Genomic DNA, 21,298 nt, shown 5'->3' with positions numbered 1-21,298 from the left:
TCTGGGAAATCCAGATCCTTTTGTATCTCCCTCTCAAATGCATATGCAATTTCACAATAGGTTCATACATATTCATTTTACTGATTTTGCTGCTCATTTTTTCTTTATCATAAAGAATTCCTGGCTCATTTTGACCTTGCTTTCTGCATCAGCCTCTGTGTGTCCATTTCAGAGCTCAAGGGGCTTCTCCTTTATCTCTGTCCTTTGGCTGAAGCAGTTTCTTCCAGCACAAGTTTTTTGCAAAACAGTCAGACCAAACAGCTGTTTGCAAGCTACAGACTTAATTCAAAGATGTACATTTCACCTAAATCAAAATGGATTTCTACTCTGGAAAATTTCCACTCTGTCTCACAGCATGTGTGGAGGTCTCTTCAGCCCCTTCATAGAATTCTGAGTTGGATCAGCAAAGTGCAACTCCTTCACCCCACAGTACGAAGTTACCTTTGCAGCATTCCAATATTCATTAATACTCATTAACACCAGTCACTCATGTGTCACATGCAGCCAGGATGGTACAGACAGACTTTACAATAAATTCAGCCCTGCTCCTGAGAAAAACTCTAATCCACTAAGAACTCTGTGAGCTTCAAATGGCTTTCTTGCAAAAATCCACTGCAAGGTGTTCAGCAAATCAGGTTCAAAACACTCTCACCTTAAAACCAGAGCTGAATTAAAAATTAGTGAGAAACAGATGAAATAATTATTTTAATATATTATCAGCTCATTGTAGCACCCCATACTCCTTAAAAGATCACTGTGTAATTCCAGGTTCAATGCACATTCTGACATCCTCACCTGATTTCACTGAACCTTTCCTTATCCAGCCTAAATTTTAAACTTCAGAGACTGAAATCATCCACAATTTAACATTTACATATCAAACTGGAAAAGCATGGCCATCGCTTCAAACCCATGTAATTTTTAATTCAGAGATTACCAGCATTATTAAACCAACTAACTATAACACATCCAGCAGGTTGCAATGCATATGGTTCTTTTAGAAAGTTGTTCCAGTAAAAAAGATTAATTAATATACAGAGTGGAAATACACGATTACAGTCATTGCAGAACAGCCCCAAACAATCACAGCCAGGTAAATGTGGTTATTCAGTTTGTGGATTCACACATTGGTGTTCTCCAAAATGAAATATGTAGTGAAGTTAAAGTAGATGTGGAAAAGGTCAGCTAAAGTGACCAAGGCAGTGGAGCATCAAACTTACATGAGTAAAAAGAAAATATGGGAACTCAACCTGGAGGCTTAGTTCAATCAAAGCTGAGATACAATCAATCACAAAAGCAACTAGGTTAAAAAAAAATAAAAAGCAATTCACTGACTTCTGTAAGGCAAGAGCTAGTGACACTCACTGAAATAAAGAGGGCCAGTTTCAAAGTGCTAAAAGTCCTTTACACAGTGCATGATAGCTGTAATCTTTTGCCACAGGTGTTTGTGGAGGCAGATTGTACTTGGAAATTCAAAAGAGAGAAGAAAAACTAATGGTGATACAAGAGAATAATAAATCAAACTCTTTGACATCTGCAGAGCCATGATGAATGCAAACAGCAGCTATGGTGCTCCTGACCAATCCCTCCTGCAACTGCCAGAGCTGAAATGTTGGGCTCAAGCTCCAGCCTGGCCCAAGAAGGGGTTTCTGTGCCCTTGTGTTCCCTCTGAGGCAGGAGTCACTGCAGCTGCACCACTGTCTGAGCAGGACAAAACTACAGAGCCAGTCATGGCTTTTGTGGTTCCTTTTTCTGATTATTAAGACACACTTTGTCATATTGCTCATTTTCCATTGGCCTGTGCAAAAGTGTAGTCAGCTCTATTACATTTACAGTTACTGAACAAGCAGCACTAAAGATTTAAAAATAGCATAACACAGGCCACTTGGCCACCAAAGAGGTTTGTTTTTAAAGGAAATGCAAATCAGTGTCACCCTGATGATTATGAACAATTCTAAAACAAGTAGATTTTAACAATGTTATAGGAAATAATTGCTGTGCCTCTTTTTCAGTAGAAAAATAGTTTCTTTTCTTCATTTCTCTTTTTACAGGCTCCACATTGGGCTTAACCCATAGTTCATCCAATAGCCAGATGCTCAGGCAGTTTGGCTTCCATGAGAAGAGGCTGTTTTGTACACTTACTAATGATTTGATGTAGTCAAAAAAATAAGAATTGGACTTCAAAACCTAGAAAGAATGGCCTAAAGTACAGTGGATGTCAATTTTATTTGCCTTCTATTTTCAGAGCCTGTGTGGCACCTTTTGATCCTAATTCCTGAAGAAACATGAAATCCACAAACTTGAGAGTTCTGTTTATGCTAGGGAAAACTGAGGTTATTATCATTTTCAATCAAAAGTTGAAGCCTTGAGTAAATGCCAGATGTTGCAAAATATATTACAAAATTTAATGTGTTGGAGTAGAAACAACAAGACCGAGTCTCAAGCTTGATTCAGAATATCCTGGCCAGAATTTTCACAGCTAATAGAAGTAACCAGACACAGATTTCAATCCATTCCTTCACAGTGAGAAAGCAAGCTGTGAAACTTCAGCTGACATCCAGATGTCCTCTAAATTAGGCAGCTTTGATTCAAATTTGTGGTCAGTATGAGATTGGGAGACAGGGAAATGGAAGCATTTGATGTCAGCCATGAAGGCCAGCAGTTTGGATGATCCTGCCCTTTGTTAGGTGAAATAGGTTCCAACTCTCCTTGTTTGAATGTGTTTCAGTGTTTCCCAGGAGTTTCCCAATAATCTAAGGCACAGTGTGTGCACCTCCCTGGTCACAAATTCAGCCTTAGTGTCACTCTGGATGATTCTGTGTCTTCCCTCTCTGTGGGCTGTCACTTCTCAGTGGCAGTGGTAGGGTGGTGAAATTCCTTTCCCTCCTCTTCCACAGGCACCATTACATCATTCCCTGGAAAAGACTCTGTCTCCTGCTCTGGGTAGTGCATTTCCAGTTCCTCCTCTGTGCTTTCCTGGGCATCAAGGGTATTTTCACATCCTTTAACAGCACAGTTCTTGCCACTGGGCACTTCTGAGACAGACCCCACGATAACAGTGTCGGCCTTCATGATGTAGAGTTTTTCTGAGGAGGGAAAAAAGTAGTGCTGAGCATGGTGAGCAGTCACTGCTGCCCCAGAAATGGCTGGTTTTTCATGCAACATTTTTATTATTTCACATCAAGTAGATTGTGCTTCCATGGGGTTAAGCCACTTAGCTAGAGGTGGAGCTACACAAGAAAAACAAAGTGGAAAAGGCAGAAGATATTCACAAGGATCTGTTAGAAGAAGCAACTAATTGGGATCTACAGAATCCAAGGTTTATGCTCCTGCTGTTTCAAGAAACAGCACCATATAAAAGATACCTTTGGGTAAAGATCAGCACTGCACAGAAGTTCTGGGTTCTTAGGACCTGCAAAGAAATTAGTTTCTTTCTAGCTGAGAGTAAACTACAAAATGTTCTGAATTATGGGTCCAGCTTGTTGTTGTACTCCTTCACAGAAAGGACAATAAAGCCTTTTCAGTGGCTTAATTCAGAAGGATGCTGCACATCAGACACTGCAGCTTAATTCCCTGGAGATATTTGGATATGGTAAATCAAACCATCACATTCATCCCAATCCATAACTCACAGTAAAAACAGGAAGGGTGTTTAGTAAGGAAAGGTCAGGTTTTGTAATATGAAAAAATAACACCTTCAAAGAACCTCAGAATTGGCTTTGGAAGCACTGCAGAATGTCTCATGCAGGTGGTGTCCCAGGTAAGAATTCACCCCCTGTGAATGAGCTCCTTGCCTGAATTTCTGTCCCACCCTGTGCCATGGTCAAAGACTTCATGGGAACACATGGGAGATGCACTTCAAGCCATTATTATGAAACCAGAGAAGAAAATTACAGCTAAGTACAATTCTCATTCAGTATGATAGCATCATCTTCCAGCTGACATATTCAAATTTCTTCTGTAAATCTACATATTCCAGAATGAAAAGGTGGAAGAAGGGAATTTTCTGTCAAATTCATAGTGACTAAGACAAAGATGAAGAAAAGAAAGCATTATATTCCAAGGAATAGGTATTTTTGTGTCAAAGATCTGGAGATTCAGCACAATCTTTGTTAGGAGATCTGGACACTGAAGTTTGCTAATAATCTTGTAATGCCAGTAAGTGCCATGTTTGAAAATTTGAAAAAAAGAAGATGACAAGAGGAAATAAAAGAAAGCAAGACTCACCAATTCTGTTATTTGTGTGGTCTCTGACTCGAGGGTCCACGGGGCACTCTGGGGCATTGCCACTGCTTGGTGTCACCTCAGCCACGCTCCAGTGAGGACTCGGGGCTTTTTCTGGGCTGGACACCAAGTTATTGTTGGTTTCCAAAGGAAGGGCTCTGTCAATCAGCTCCTCCTCTTCCAGCCCACTCTCGGTGGTCAGTATGATCTTCTGCCAATAGAAACAGGAGAGCAGGAGTGGGGTGGGTGTAAAAACACCTTGGACATTGCAGCAGGTCCACAGAATCCTCCTGTGGCAGTCAGGATAACAGAATGGGCTTCCCAGCACTGTCACAGGGAGAGGAATGTCCCAAAGTACCCAACAGATGCAGGAACTTCAAACTCCCTGCATCACTCAAGACCATACTTCAAAATAGTGGTTCTAAGCTGAATTCACAGATTTCTGATGACATTTTCAGGAATGTACCTCATTTCCACTGAAGAAAATATGTTTTAGTTGCCTCTTAAACTTTGCAAAGACCTATCATGTTCCTATGGAAGAATAGAGCAAGCCAGAGGCCAAACTGATTTAACTTCAAAATGTAATTGCCACAGCAGAATGTCAGAGAGAAGAAACAAGCTCAGAATGCCTAACACATGAAGAATTAATCACAAGCAAGAATTAATTACATACAAGAATTAAGAACAAGCAGTTCTTTAAAAGAGGAACCGAAATCTGAGAGAGGGTAAATCACAATTTTCTGGTGGTTCTGATCTTCTTCTGTTTCTACAAGGTTGGGAAAGGAAAAAAAGATTTTGAAATGAGCACTTTATAACCTTTCACATTTTTTCACCATTTTCTACATCACAGTTTTCTGGTGGTTCTGATCTTCTGTTTCCACAAGGTTGGGAAAGGAAAAAAAAAAAATTGAACTGTGCACTTTATAATCCTTGCTCATGTCTGACTCTCTATAGAGGCAAGAATTGAAGCTCCTCACAATTCAGGAATTAACAATTAGACACTGAAATTATGACAGCTGATTGCAACCAGACTGGAAAAAGCAATATCTTCTGTGTGTGCAGGTGCACAACATTTAAAAGCAAACTCATTTAAAACAAAACAAAACAACAAAAAAAAAAGATTGGCAGCTGTGGAAGAGGTTTTACTGCAACTTCTGTCAGCCAGAGAGAAGTTTGAGAAGAGGATCCGTGTTCACTCTTGAAAGAATTTTCTACCAAGGTTGTTGACATAGAAACCAAGAAAGAAAGGAGGATAAATTACAGAAACCTGCAAATGTCTGTGCTAGGTTCCAGGAAGAAAGAAGGAGAAATAAGAGAAACCTGCAAATGTCTGTTCTAGGTTCCAGGAAGAAAGAAGGATAAATAAGAGAAACCTGCAAATGCCTATTCCAATGAGCACTTTGTTTGTCTTTCCTGACCAATGAGTAAAGTGTAAACTTAGGAGTTTTGTAAGAATGTATAAAAAGCATGCATGCTATAATAAAAACAGTTTGAAGCCTTCTGAAAATGGAGAGTTGCTTTGTATTGTGACCATCTCAACTATGACATTATTTAACACCACATTAACCTCAGTTCAAGACATGAAAATATCGACTCCTAATACATCTCATCCCACCTAAATTATTATATATTGTAGAGGGAAGTCCAAACTAAAAGGCTGGCACTTTTTAGACAGGACATTTGAAAAGAACATGATTGACTTTGGCATGGAAAGTGATCTGTTGTGGAATATTGTTCACACTTACTGCACATTTGTTCACGAGATCCGAGCCTGCAATGGAAAGGAAAAACATTATCAGAAGAAACCTCACAAATATTTCATGAGGATAATAATGATGATGATGATAATAATAATAATAATAATAGTAATAATAATAATAATAATAATAATAATAATAATAAATGCTCTGAAAGATCACCTAACAATGTACTTCCTGAACCACCCCATGTGCATGATGGTTTTCTTAAAACTCAGGGCACATTGAAATGAAAACCCAGGTTCACCTCACACTCCTGAGGTGAACCAGCAACAGGATCCTGCCAAGACTGTGATATCCTGCAGTCCCCAAAGCCTCTTGCATCACTGTCCCCACACCACAACTGGTACCCATCTTATGAAAAAATGAACTGATGAAACTGTCTAGATAAGAACAATACAAGCTTATTAAAAAGAAAAAAAAAGTATTTAATAACTTTCTACTGGATTAACCAGTCAGGTCAGTTCATCATATTGTCAGAGGATTATTAAGGGGTGGGATTTTATGCACAGTTCCATTAGCAGGGAGCACTGGGCAAAGAAGAGGTGAGAAGGAGGGAGTGTACAACACCCTGAGCACCATGGAGGCTCAGCCTTACTGTCTACTTACACCCTGATGTGCAATCACCTTTATTTTCAGAGCATCAGCTCTGTAATGCTGCACAGTGACAGTTTTTATTGTGCAAGGCAAGTGAGGGAGAAAAAAAATCCCTTTTTGAGAAAATTAAGCTGCACACCGGAGTTTTAAATTGTATTCCCGAATTAATGAATATAGAAAGCTCTGCTGTGTGGTGATTAGAACCTGACACAACAGAGAATAGCTCTGTCAGTGGCAGTGGAATTGCTGAGAGGGGATCAGCTAAATGGGGAAAATGTTTGCACTTTACGGGATCTGGGCAGGATTTTTTTCTGAACAATCTCCCAGGTTTGACTGATTGAAATCAATCAGGCGTTTTCCAGCACGGACACATCAACGCCTCAGCAGCAGTGGGGACAAAGTGCCATCTGCTGGCACCTGCTCACACCCACTCAGGAGCAGCAGCACTGGCCTCCTGCATGGGACAGCAGCAGGGACTGACATGGGACATGAGAAGCTTCCAGTTTTTATAAAATTCTGTAAAATAAAATCCCACGTTAAGCTATGTATAGTAGATATTTTCCCCCTAATGAAGGAGAGGAATGAGGAGGAGGACTCCATCTTATCAGAAGGCCAATTAATTACTTTATGATACTATATTAGTCTATATTAAATTACACTATGTTACATTACATCTAAACTGAATCTGCCAAGCACTCAACTACACAGCATCTCATGACTGTGAACCAACAGTCCCAACACACACACACCTGGATCCAACTGGTCAGTGAATCAAAACACCCACACCAGAATCCAATTATCAATTCCCTTCAGGTAATTCATCAATTCCCTTCAAGTAATTGATCAATTCCCTTCAGGTAAACCATCTTCCACCATGCATTCCACTTGTGAACAAACACAGGCACACTAAATGAGATAAGAATTGTTTTGTCTTTCTCTGAGGTTCAGAGAATGTGAAACCCAGAAATATTCTTGGGAAGAATTGTGCCTTGCTTTTCTCTGTGAGGAGAAATGTGGTGACAGCTATCTCTTTACTCTTCAGACACAAGGATGGCACTGCTGGCCCCTCAGTCACTCACCTGGAGACTTGAGCACGTATTTGTGTGCGATGACCGAATGCAGGTGTGCTGATAAAAGAAACTTTCATTTAGTCCAACTCACCGTGGAGCCTGAAGGCTCCAACAGCTTCCCCATACCCACAGATCTACAACCAACCAACCTACCAGGTGCACAGCCTGCTTTCTAGAAAAGAGGGAATGTGGTTCTGCAGACACACCCCACATGTAACTCCAGGCAAAGTCAGTGTCAGTAAAATCACCCTTCCTCTCATGCCCAAAGCCCAGCTCTGTTCCCAGAACCAAAAACTACTCACACAACACTTCAGGCATCATTTAATACTAATGCCTGAGATACTAATACTAATTGATACTACTACTAACACTGTCATTGTCATCTGACAATACTGATACAAATTTAATACTAATGAGTGACAGAAGAAACAGCTGGTTACCTTTTCCCCTCTTGTACATCACCCACCTGCTTCCCTCCCTAAATTCACATCTTTCATGTTCTCCAACATCCTGCATGAGCAGCTTGCCCTAAACCCTTATCTGGCCTGGAGAGAACATTCCCTTCCCCAAGGACCTCCAGAAATATCCCCATATTTGAGTTTCCCATCTGCTGTTTGGCAGATCCAGTGTGACAGCTTGAAAAACTCACGCTTTCTCCTGAGGACGAGGATCCTCTTCTTGCAAACCTTCCATTTCCAAAACACCAGCATGGCCCCAAGAAGCACTGCCAGGGAGAGAACCACTGCCCAAAGCACCACACCTGCAGCACAGAGAGGGAGCACAGGACAGGCTGAGAAAAGGCAAAGCCCTGAGTAGATCCACGTGTTTGAACATAGGACCATAGGCATCATTTCACTAGGCAGAGGGGATTTGCAGGAAGTTCCCACATAAAAATTGTGTTTACCAAAGATATTTCCAAATAAAAAGTGCTGGAGAGAGTAAATGTTGAATGAGTAAAGTTAAATGAGTTAAAAGAGAGTAAATGCTGTGTCTGTGTTACCTCCTGTTGCCATCTCCCCCTTGGCTGAGGTGGGAGCCTGAGCTTTCTCCTCAGGAGTTGAACTGGGATTTTCGGCTGTTGTAACACTTAGAAGGTCACCACTAGCAGAGGTCACCAGGTTCTCCTTCACCATCCTCAGGTCAAAGTTATTTGTTTCATTGCTGAATCTCATGGACAAAGTGCTTGGGGTGAGGTAAGTGGGCAGCTGCTCCAGGCAAACTTGATCGTGTGTGGCATTTCCTTTCCTTAGGGTGACTTTGTTCAACTTGGCACAGCTGGGTGTGAAAAAGAACAGGTACAAGGCACACGTGTTTGCCATGTGACAAGCATCCCCTTGGTTATTTTTGTACCAACCACAATTATTGCTGTCTGTGTAAAAGTCATTATTCTTCTCATCCCTGTGGCATTAATTCTTGGCCTGTGCAAAGCTGCTACTCACACAGGTGTGCAATTCCACTGTACTTAGTAAACTAAAAATGAGGCAAGCAGGAATCCTTCCTTCTCCTTCTCCTTTCCTTTCCTTGAAATTTCCTTGAAATTTCCTTTCCTTTCCTTGAAATTTCCTTTCTTCTTTCCACAGGTACAAAGAGAGGCCTTCTAACCTCTGCACATGAGCCCATAGTGATTCCCTCGCTTCAAGGATGAATTTGTGTACTTTGCACTAGAAGTGACATACCTTGTTTCATCCTTCATTAATTTCACTCAATTAGCCAGTCCCATTAAAGAAGCACAGACTTACTTGGTGTGGGGTTTGCAGATGTCAGTGCTGGAGCTTTGATCAGAGAAGGTCCCAGCAGGGCACTCTTCACAAGTCACATCATTTGTTGAGGTGCCTGATTAAAAATCACAACTGAGGACCAAATAAAACGCATCAAGTCCAGGCCTATGGCCAGGACAGGACAGGTAAAGTGCACAGGTGGGATTCCTACCCCTGGTTTTGACCCCAAAGCCAGGCTTGCAGGCAGAGTGCTGCTGGCAGCGGGAGCAGCTGTCCACCACGGGCAGCTGGCAGAACAGGCCGGGCCGGCACTCACAGACGCGGCTGGAGCTGAGGGAGCACGGCTGCTTCTCCACCAGGTCTGGGGGCAGGAAACACACACAGGGACAAGGGAGCCATGTTGTGGTGCAATTTCAGGGTTTACCTCAGAACCTCGGGTCCCTGCCCTGATAATTCCCTGCAGGGTGTGTCAGTCACCTCTCCTTCCCCTCCCAGCACTGTCTGTCACTCCTGGCATTCCAGAAGGGCATGGAGTGATTGGCAGATTCAAAGGATGCCCCCTACCCCTGGGGGGCATTGGGCCATCCAGGTGTCCTTTGTCCCTTTGTCCCTCCCCTCCTGTCCCTGCTTGGTGCCTCCCTGCCCCTTCCCTGCCCCTCTCCCCGGGGTTAAAGGAGCAGCAGCCACGGGCTCAGGGAGTTCTGTGGGAGCTGGTGCTGGATTCAGAGGCTGTGGGCCAGAATAAAGCTCTGGATCCAAACCCTCCATCAGAACCGACTCCTTTCCTTCACCATCGCCTCAAAGCTTCTCCACAGAGGGAAACCTGAGGAGCAGCCCCTCTTATGGGGGGAAGCTCCATCCCAGCACCACCAGAGCTCCTGCAGGCCTGGACTTGTCCCCATGTGCCAACTGCAGCACCCAGCCAGCCAAAAGTGTCTGTGGGGTGAAACACCACACAGCCAGGCAGCCAAAAGTGTCTGTGGGGTGAAACACCACACACCCAGCAGCCCAAAGTGTCTGTGGGGTGAAACACCACACACCCAGCCAGGCAAAAGTGTCTGTGAGGTGAAACACCACACACCCAGCCAGCCAAAAGTGTCTGAGGGGTGAAACACCACACACCCAGGCAGGCAAAAGTGTCTCTGGGGTGAAACACCACACACCCAGCCAGCCTAAAGTGTCTGTGGGGTGAAACACCACACACCCAGGCAGGCAAAAGTGTCTGTGGGGTGAAACACCACACACCCAGGCAGGCAAAAGTGTCTGTGGGGTGAAACACCACACACCCAGGCAGGCAAAAGTGTCTGTGGGGTGAAACACCACACACCCAGGCAGCCCAAAGTGTCTCTGGGGTGAAACACCACACACCCAGGCAGGCAAAAGTGTCTGTGGGGTGAAACACCACACACCCAGCAGCCAAAGGTGTCTGTGGGGTGAAACACCACACACCCAGCCAGCCTAAAGTGTCTCTGGGGTGAAACACCAGTTGCCGCTGTTTGGTTCAGCACCAAGGGCCAGACAAGCTCAGGCACGTCCCATCTGCAATATTGGTAATTATTCCAATAGAGCACCTTGTATGGGAAATGTAAACTGGGGCCAAAGCTGAACAGCACCAGCTCTAAGGCTCAGGATAGCAGGAGAAGGTGCTGTCTCTTGTCACTGTCATATTTTCTAAAAAATCCCTTTGCCAGGATTTCTTCTCCTGGGAAGCTGAGAGGCTTCAGAGAAGAATGAAAACAATAATTACCTGATTGCTTCTCCTTGTTTTGTTGCTTTGGAATGTGGTCTGGAGATTGTTTATCCAAGTGGTGAATGTTTGATTAGTTTCATGTAAATTGTTTTAACTTGATAACCAATCACCAGCCAGCTGTGTCAAGGCTCTGAGGAGTCAGTTTTTATTATTCCTTCTTGTTAAGCCTTCTGTAAGTATCCTTTCTCTATTTCTTTAGTATAGTTTTAGTATAGCTAATTAATATAATATAATTAATATAATATAATTAATATAATATAATATAATATAATATAATATAATATAATATTCAACCTTCTGAGAACATGGAGTCAGATTCATCTCTTCCCTCATCCTAGAAACCTCACAAAGACCACAATGAATAATTAGAGGAACCTGTAGATAATATCTTGTAATGTAAGACAGAAAGCAGAAACCAGACTGGAATAGCATTGAAGGGGAGAATTTTTAGTCCCAGGTGACACAGGCAGTAACATGGATTAAGTGCAAGGTGACATTCTGCAGTCTAACTCAGTAACCAAGGATAGATAATTTTGCTGTGGAAATTCTAAATGAATGAAATACAAAAATTAAGTGAAAATAAAATATACAGAGAGAGAATGTAACTGTGAGGTATGTGTGGGGAAAAGCAAACCTTTTGAGCATGACACACAGGCATCACATTGTGGCTTTTTGGATTTATTGTTCAGGTACTGATCAGGTCCACAGGTCATGCAGTCTGCAGCTGGATCCTGAGGACATGCTTTCTTTTTAACATAGCCTGGAGAAAGAAAAAAAAAAGGCAAAATATATCCAAAATGGGCAGAAAACCATCCTGAAATGTTCTTGTCTGCTTGTTTACCTGTTAGACACATTACCACAGTCTTCTCTGAGTTATTTGGTGTCTCTGGGACATTTTTGCCTTTCCCATTCAAGTGTTAAGGAACAGGGCCAGGACAGTCCCAGCTGGAGTGGACTGCTGTGGAATGGGCAGGTGACAAGAGATTTGCTGACAGAAAAGACAACCAAGCTCCCTGAGGGCCACTGTCCTGCCACTCCCAAGCCCCCAGGGAGCTGGGTTTCATGTTTCCTTCTTTGCTTCATTTTATTAAAAGGAGTTTTAGAAAAGCTCCTCTTTCTTTGCAGTGAGCCGCTGAGTTAGTGGCAGATTTGAACAGGTTATTGCTTGAAGGAGTAAGGATGATTAAGGTGGAAAATGATTCTTAAAACTTTTATTGTGGAGGGGTCCAGGACTGACATGGGGATGTAGCAAGAAGAACCAGCAAAGGTGAACTCATTACAGCCTGGTGTAAATAACTCATTGCAGCCTGGTGTAAATCAGATCTCTGCTTCTCACCCAACCTTACCATGACATCCCTCATGACAGGAGCTTTGGTTTTGAAGAAGAAAAGAGCTTTTCTTGGGACTGTCAAAGTCACATCCCCACCCATTTTTTTCTTTTATTGGACCATTTTTTTTTCTTTTATTGGGCCATTTTCTCCATCCCTTGCTCTGATTTACATATCCAGCTTCTGAAGGACTCTAGGGGTGTGCCCAGCAGCACAGAATATCCCAGTGGGAATCCTGATGAAACTGGATGCAAATAAAAATACTGGATTAAATCAAACACTAAACCCCTCTGTATTATCAGAACACAAATGCAGGTCAGAAATTTCCTTTAAGAAAAACAAAAGAAAAAGCCTTCTGCAAGAAGATACAGTTGGTGGTGAATAAAATACCCACCCACTGAGGGGGTTTTGGCCAGTGGGGCAGTTTCAGACATTTCCAGAGCTCTTGTCTCACCAAGGTGTTTCCTGTTGCTGACCTTATGTGCCTCTGAGTCACAGCCAGCTTCTAGGCCAGCAGAATGTGGCTCCTGACAAGGGCCTGCTTCCTCCTGTGAGACACTTTGCAAACTGTTGTGACTGTGAGAATAATGTCAGATTTTCCATACCTTCATTTTATATTTTTTTTAATCTCTGAGAAGAAATTCATTAAGCCTAATTTCACTGTGCTAATTCACACCCAGGGGCAAGTGTTGGGAAGGATGAGAGTTTGACAAGAAAGTCTCACAGATATGTGTGCTTGGCAGAAAGATTTTTAAATTTAGAGTCTGATGAAGGAATAGAGATGGAAGCAAGTTTTGATAGAGAAGAACAGAATTGCTGAGCCAGTCTCACTGGATAACCAAGGAGGCAAAGGGTGTGTGAGTTAGAAGGGGTTTTTATGGCTTACAGCAAAGGATAAACCCACCCCAAACAAGAAGATGTTTTTACCAAGCAGAAAGAGAGCACAGGCAAACAAGGCAGCAAATGGTGCAGGTAGAAAAAGGTCTCAGAATTTTCCACTGCAAGAAAACTGAAAAACAACTTCTAGCTTAAACTGTAATGTACTGACTTGTAGTGATTGGAGAACAGTAACAGGAATATGGTAATTATAGTAGTTATGATGGGCTATAGATGAAAGTTAAGGTATAGATTGGTTCTGCTGTATTAAGATGCTCAGCAAAGAAAAGAATATAATGCAATGTAACCAAAAGAAAAGTATAGAATGCATTTGTAACCTAAACCAAAGGGTCTCCAGGCCTGCCTGCAGCTGGAGCTGAGAGCTGTAGGCACAGGCTCTGTCACCCAGGACCCTGGGCTGCTGTAACATCTTGGATGTAATAAACTGCATTTTGGATACAATAAACTGCATTTTGGAGAGCCCCTGGAGTCCCACATCTCTCATTTAGGCTCTTACAGGCAAGTTTGAAATTAATTCTTTGACCTGCTACTTCAGTGTCAAGTGAAGTGATAAAATCCCACAAAAAATCTGTCAGGTTGTCTGGTTTGCATGCAGACTGCCCAGGAGCAGAGGAGATTCACATCTGGAGCCTCATTAGAGAGGGATTAATGAAACTGCCCCTTTCTTCAGGGACAAAATACAGCTCTGCAGAGACACAGGGCTCCTGCTGTCTCCATGAGAAGGGCTCCATATAAATTATAGAATAATAAACTGAATTATAAACATACCTGAGGGACACTGGTAACAGCAGTTTTGTGAAGTTTCATCATAGAACCAATTCTCTCGTGTGCCACAGGAATGAGGTGGGGTTAAGGATTGCTGGAAATTGAAAGAGACAAAAGGCACAATTAGAAAACAATTAATTCTGTGCTAGAGCAGATCCCAATGCCTGTCTCAAGCAATGGTGGTGGCAGATGGTAAGGAAAAGCCCACAGTCCTTTGAAAATGCAAGTATTCCCAAAGCAACTAAATTATTGTCTGCATTTCCTTTGGAAGCATTGCAAAATTGCAATGCTAATTGCAGTTAGAAAATAAAAACAAAAAAAAAAAAAAAACAAACCAAAACAAACTGTCCTAAAATTAAAAAAAAAAAAAAAAAATTACCACCCTAAAATTATTTCATGTTAATTGGAGCTAAGGATTTGGTGTAATCCACAGAGGTCATTCCTATTTGCAGTATCCAAGTTTTCTGTTACTTATGCAGTCATTCTGTTTGAATTTAGCAATCTGAGTGGGTATTATAAACCAATAAATTATTTTATTTATCATTTAGGGACAAATCCTGCAAGAGGATTTTGCCTTGAAAAGAATGCAAATACTCCTATGATGAAGCCCTTATTCAAATAACTAATCCCACTTCTGTTGTGAGTGGAGGTTTTCAGAAATAACCTTTCATCACTACATAGCCAATATTTATTTACTTTTTAAAAAACCCATTAAATAGTTTTGATATTAACTTACAAAATGAGACCCAGCTACAACTTCTAACAAGAAGCACATAATAAGATTTAGTTTTTGTATGGCTGGGCCACTACACGCTCTGGGAAATTACAGTGCTACAAGTGTTCTGATGAAAAAATCTGATTTTTGAACTTGGCATCTCCCTTAAGAATCCCCTAAAAGTGTTGTTATCTGAAATTCATTTTCAGTATTTACTAGAAGGTATAAATAGTGATTTTTTTTTTTTTTGTGAGGGGGGTTTGGGGGTTTTTTTGTTAAGAATTGATAAATCCCCTGGAGATTTTCCCACACGATACTGGTAGTTAAATATCTCAGAAACTCCATATCTCACTTTCTGCCAGTGAATTTCCCACTGGTCTTTGAAACAATACTTGCTGTCACCTTTGTGCATTGTGCAGAATCTCATTCCTAACTCATTTCACAGCCTGTTCTCCTATTTAATATACACAAAATACAAAAATTATGTAACTTCCACCAGAAAACAGGAGCTTTCAGTCAAGGAGGAAATTAACAGAAGAACAAGAAATAGAAACACATCAAAACCACTAAATTTCATCCAAGTCCAGTAACAGAAGTGGGAACTGTGACACATCCCTGCCCTGTGACCCCTGGGCTGCCCCACAGGCACATTTTGTAGCTGCCTGTAGAGGCCAGAGCAGGAGTTTCTGCTGCTCAGCCTGACTCAAAGCACCTTTAAAAGGTGCACCTGGTGTCCTCCTGCTCTGGGGGGAAAGCCCCAGACTCAAACCACCTTTAAAAGGTGCACCTGGTGTTCTCCTGCTCTGGGGAGGAAGCCCCAGACTCAAAGCACCTTTAAAGGGTGCACCTGGTGTCCTCCTGCTCTGGAGAGGAAGCCCCAGACTCAAAGCACCTCTAAAAGGTGCACCTGGTGTCCTCCTGCTCTGGAGAGGAAGCCCCAGACTCAAAGCACCTTTAAAAGGTGCACCTGGTGTCCTCCTGCTCTGGAGAGGAAGGCCCAGACTCAAAGCACCTTTAAAAGGTGCACCTGGTGTCCTCCTGCTCTGGAGAGGAAGCCCCAGACTGGAGGAGAGGGCTCTGGTGTCTCCTCATCACGTGTGCCATTCACATTCTCTGGAAAAATCCCTTTGCCCAGGATTGTTCTCCTGGGAAGCTGAGAGGCCTCAGGGAAAAGGAAAACAATTCTTATCTCATTTGCTTCTCCTGTGTTGTGCTCATCTAGAGTGTCTAAAATTTGTTTACCCACAGGTAATTGCCTTATTAGACTCCAGTGTGAGTTGTTTTGACTCATTGGCCAATTGCAGAAATAACCTTTCATCACTACATAACCAATATTGTTGTGTCAGGGCTCTGGAAAGAGTAATGAGTTTTCATTATTATCTTTTTAGCATTCAGTAAGTATCCTTCCTGTATTATTTAGGATAGTTTAGTATTCTTTATATGTAATATAAATAGTATATATATATAAAATTTATATATAAAATATATAAATTATAAAATATAAAATATATACACTTTCTAGATATTATTTTATAGTTTATAACGTTTATATATTTATATATAAATAATTTATATTTATTTATATATATTTATGTATATAAATATAAAAATATATTTTATATTAAAATATTTTTATATATTTTATATAAATAATTTATAATTTTATGTGTTAATATACAAATATATAAAACATTATTTATAGATTGAATATAAATTTTATAAATATATAAACCTAATATATATAATATATTTATATATATAAATATATATATACATTTTATATATAAAGATATTTTATATATTTATGTATAAATAATTTATAATTTTATATATTTCTATAAATATATATTTTATAGATATAATATAAATTTTATAAATATATAAATCTAATATATATAATATAGCATAATAAAGTAATAAATTAGCCTTCTAAGAACATGGAGTCAGATGCATCATTCCCTCCTTTGTCAAGGCACCCTACAAATACAGTTCTCACCTCTGTGTGCAGGGGCCATTGCCACACAGACACTCCAAGAAATGACCATTTAGTCCCGAGTTACTTTGTGAATTAACTGTTTCTAGAAAGAAAATTCCAGAAGCAAGAGCATCCTGGTTGTGGCTAAGTTAGCCTGGATTAGTTTCTCTGCAAGAGCTGTGGGAAGTCACCACAAATACCGAATTTTTTCTTCCTGGTTCTCCTGGGCAACCAACTCTGGCTGCAAATGAAGCTGAATTTTAAACAAGAATACAAGCTCTTGAATTATTGAATTACTAATGCAGCACATAAGCTTACAGCTTCTTTAATTGTCTGGTTTGGGGTTTAAATAAAAGAATAGTGTTTGTGTAAAAATCTGAGAGAACTTTTTTAATGTGTGAGAGCTTTTTTTAAAAGTTACCATGCCAAGAATATGAAAATCAGGAGTTTAGTATTAGATTCTGCTCCTGGTTCCAACAGTGCACATTCTGATGATGGATTTGACCTGGTGGCAGTGCAGTGATAAATCCCAAAGTAGGCCTACATACTGAACAGAATCTGCAGATGTACACATGAGAGGTACTCAGGTTTATTTTCCCCCTTTCCACGGGAGGGCAGCTCTGCTCTGCAGTCACCCACAGCTCGTCCCTGCCTCCTCCACAAATGCTGCTCACAAGGGGCCAGCTGCAAGCACAGCTTTGGACACATCTGTTCTGTTACTGGGCCAAAGGTGCTCTGCTGTGAAAGAACATCTCTCAGTTACTGTGAAAAATGTGTATTTTATGATGGGCTTTTCGCAAATATTAAAATGAATATTATATGTGTTGTGTTAGAAAGTTACGCTGTGGTAATTTTCTTAAGTAGTGTGTTAAATATAGTTTTAGGTTATAACAGAATGTTAAAATAGAAACTATGCTATGTAAGTTACTTTTTTTAAAGAGAGGAATGAGGTGCTCCCACTGAGATAGCAGCCATAGGACACCTGGATCTTTCAGAGAAAGAGAATTTATTGCTCCCTCATCAGAAGAAATGAACTTCTTCCTGCCTTGCTCAGCCCTGAAAACACCATTAGGATTCAGAGGAAGAAGCTGACACTGCCCAGACAGAATCCTGTGTTTGGATGGAATTTATGCATCATGTGTGAGGTGTATGAATATGCAACAGGCTGTTGCTTTTAAGGGTTAATCCTCTGTTAACGTGGGTCTTTTTTCAGGCTTATGCTGCCCAGAAAAGCCCCTGGAGTGTCCCTAACTCTTTGTTTTTATTGTCTCATATTGTCCTAAATCCTAATTGTTCAAATTTTTATTACTCTAATTATATTGCTATTTTTATAACCATTTTATTACTGTTAAACTTTAAAAATTCTAAAAACAAGTGATGGGTGTTTTTCACAATTACCCCATCTCAAAATCAAAAAAAACCCCTTAATCCAGCAGAAATTCATTTTAACAAATCACAGCAGGATGTCTATGACTGGGAAATCACCTTCTGAAGACCCCATCACATCTAATGCATAAGCAAAATGCCTGTAAGTCAGCATCTGCTCAGTAGAGGTGTTTCATGAGTGTAAAAATTAGCACAGATCCTTTCAGTGATAAATAACATTCATGTCAGTGCTCAGCATCAGTCACCATGCCCCCATCCCTGTCATCTTTGTCCCTCCGAATTCTGAAGCTGTTTGACTCCTAATGTGACCTGTAACAGCAACACAATGATGCAAAGTTCTGCTCTTAACTCAGCAGGAAGGTTGGTCCCCAGCACTCCCTGAGGGGTCAATGAAAAAATACCAGTTTTATTGCAATAACATCTACAATTGCCATTAGAACTTAGACTTCTGTTTGTAAATGTGAATTATAAAAAAACCCTTTAACATTGCAAGATCACACACGTGTTGCAGTAAGGCATGTGGCTGTGGTGGACAGTAGGTCTTTATCCTTCTCTCTGACTTTCTGCTCAAATAAAGGCTTTGGATTTAGCAGGAGCTGGGACAGATCTTGTGAAAGGAAAGATGACAATTCCTGTCCTGCCTGGACTGCTCTGGGACAGAATGCACAGGAATGCACTGGTTCAGAGCTTTTAGTCACTCAGCAAGTCAACAATTTTGTTTTTCTTTTCTGAATGCATTGCAGATCAAGGACCAATTAAATAAAGCAAACATATAGATCAAAAGTATTTGGGTTTTTCAGCACTTGCTTGAGAGAATTTGTTTTAGGAAATAGGCTTTTTACAGCTCTTCTGACTTTCTACAGAAATGTTTGCTATTCCAATTTAAAAAATGGAGCTGTAAAAGTGGTGCTGAATTCAGTGGCTACTCTGCAATTCAGTCAGGACAAGGTTTGACTCATTTATTTATGGTTTTTTGAACTCATAGAGAAAAAGTGATGTGAGGCAGAGTAAGAAATGGGGCTTGCTACAAATGAGCTGTAAGTCAGGAAGAAAGCATATTACAGTAAAAAAGAAAAAAATCTACCAGCAGTGGCTATTCTAGAACTGACTAATACTGCAGCAAAACAGTTAACTGCCTGTCAAGCTTCTATCCAAATTCTGACAGCACAGAAAAAGCTGATAATCTACAGCTTCAAGCAGTCAAGCTTCATTTGCTTAATAGTAAAGACATTATAACAAGTGAGAGTTCTCTGAATATAAAAAGAAACAAAACCCAAACTGTGGACTGAGGTAAGATGGAACATGGTTTAGAAATATGACCACTAAAGAGTGACTTGCTCACATTAGAAAGTATCACTTGTACTCCATTAGCAGTAAGAGCAAATATTGCTGCAGGAGAGTGCAGAGCCAGGTCCTCCTCCCAGAAAGGTCTGTGATAATTTTACAGTGACTCTGAATATTAACAATGAGTGTCAGAAAACCAAATTTTCTCTCTGCCCCATTCATTTTGTGAACAAACCACCAAAAATGATGTCAAAGAGGAAGAATATCATCTTTTTGTTTCTACTGGCTTTCCTCCTGAAGCAGTCTGCATTCAGCACACTGGAGAAGCTGATCTGAATCCCTTCCCAAGCATTCCCCTGGTGAGCAAGGATTGCAGACTCCAGCCCCACAGAACACTCATCCCTCTGTACCTCAGGGAGGAGACAGTGGCAGGACACATAACGTGGGGAAAGTAACCCAAATTCACAATGTGGGAGGGGAATTTACAACAGAGGACACAACAGCAAACTCCCACTCCTACCAAAAGAATCAGGGGGATCTTTTTCAATGTCTATGAAGAGGGCACAGAACTTGGTTATTTTCAAAGATTTCACTGGAGTCAGTGTCTTGTAAAAAAATCTGGCAGCCCAAGTGAAGTGCTGGAGTTTTTAGTTCCCATGTACTGACAGGTGTTTTAGGCCAATACATGCTGGTATTTCCACTCTAAGGGGATATAGCTCATTTCTGATCCAACACCATGCAAAAACTCACCTACCTGACCTCACCTGGGCAGCCTCTCTGTGCCTGACCTTTCTGCTCTTTAAATGTGAATTTTACAGTGTCAGCGAGGGAAATCACCTGGATTTATGCCAGGTGCTGAGGGCTGGCTGCCATGTGATCCACGGGAGGAGGGGATCAGTGGCAGTGTGTGGGTGGAAGCAAACCCACAAGAGCTGATAAGATTAGAGCAGGGAGCTGCTGTGCATCTACAGCATCAGCTGAGTGCAGCTAGTGGGTTGTGTCTATTTGAAGTGATTTTTGATTCAGAAATAGTAGTGGATTCATGAGGAAGTCAGTGTCAGTAGGGTGAGGGGGGTGTAAAGGAAAAGGTCTATTATTGTTTAGCCTCTACACCTTTCAATTTGCCTCTCCTGACTTGCATCAGCAGAGTGGGCAGCAGCCTCTGACCCAAGCTCTGTAAGGATGTGCCTGGCACTGAGCACACAGGAAAAATAAAAAAAAACCCCAGCCCTATGAAACCTTTCCTCACTCCCAAGCTGTTTTGTTTCTTTTTCTCCTCAGAGAACTCTCACTTGTTGATTATGTGCCTGGAGCTGCAGCAGCTCCAGCAGTGCCAACCAGATGCAGATCCCAGCTCCTATCCCACACTCTTGCCTGCAAAGATCCCAGAGAGGGCAAATTCCCCTGGCTGCTCTTTCCACAGTGCTGCACAAACCCTGCTTGTGTGGACAACCACCCAACACCCAGCTGAGGGCAGGGTGACTCTGCACCCCCAGGTGCCCCAGAGCTCACCAGGCAGGCTCCTGGTGTCCCCTGCCTTACCTGAGGGGTGGTCTGGATGTCCTGGAGCAGCAGCAGCAGCCACAGTCCCAGAGGCAGGCTGCAGGCAGCCATCTGAGGGGCTGTTAGATGCCCCTGGCTGCCAGCCCTGCAGGTGACACAGATGGCTTGTCCCTTCTGGAGGCTGAGACCCTTCCACAGTCCCACCAAGTCATGCTCCTTGCCTGTTCCTTCAGTCCAGAGACATCACAGCTGCTCAAGACAAGCAGGCTTTGAGACTCAATTGAGCTGAGGAAACAATTTAGAAGGAAGGGGGAGGGGGGCTGCCCCAA

At 41.6% G+C, this 21,298-nt stretch overlaps 1 protein-coding gene across 1 annotated transcript; it reads right to left on the bottom strand.

The window, feature by feature from the left end:
* Nucleotides 1-268: 268 nt before the first annotated feature.
* Nucleotides 269-21,187, bottom strand: TNFRSF8 (TNF receptor superfamily member 8). Its single transcript, XM_071448859.1, has 11 exons — nt 21,009-21,187; nt 14,110-14,200; nt 11,751-11,876; nt 9,578-9,727; nt 9,388-9,481; nt 8,649-8,923; nt 8,298-8,408; nt 7,658-7,705; nt 5,970-5,995; nt 4,228-4,435; nt 269-3,086 (listed from the first exon to the last, which is right to left on the bottom strand). Exons 1-11 carry the CDS (start codon nt 21,078-21,080, stop codon nt 2,842-2,844), a joined length of 1,446 nt encoding a protein of 481 aa, XP_071304960.1. The 5' UTR covers nt 21,081-21,187; the 3' UTR covers nt 269-2,841.
* Between the last annotated feature and the right edge of the window lie 111 nt (nt 21,188-21,298).

Source organism: Agelaius tricolor, unplaced genomic scaffold, assembly GCF_023055355.1.
Source record: "Agelaius tricolor isolate 1412-34295 unplaced genomic scaffold, bAgeTri1.0.p SCAF_28, whole genome shotgun sequence".
In the NCBI taxonomy this organism is placed as follows: domain Eukaryota; kingdom Metazoa; phylum Chordata; class Aves; order Passeriformes; family Icteridae; genus Agelaius; species Agelaius tricolor.
This window is presented reverse-complemented; position numbering and strand designations above follow the sequence as displayed.

Bases quoted from the DNA above. Each gene is read 5' to 3' on its own strand.
- TNFRSF8 (XM_071448859.1), bottom strand. From the start codon at position 21,080: ATGGCTGCCTGCAGCCTGCCTCTGGGACTGTGGCTGCTGCTGCTGCTC. The intron at 9,728-11,750 runs GTTTGCTTTTCC...TCCTGCCCCCAG, and splicing joins CTGTGTGTCATGCTCAAAAG to ACCTGGTGGAGAAGCAGCCG. The intron at 8,409-8,648 runs GTAACACAGACA...TCTGTGCTGCAG, and splicing joins GGGGGAGATGGCAACAGGAG to GTGTGGTGCTTTGGGCAGTG.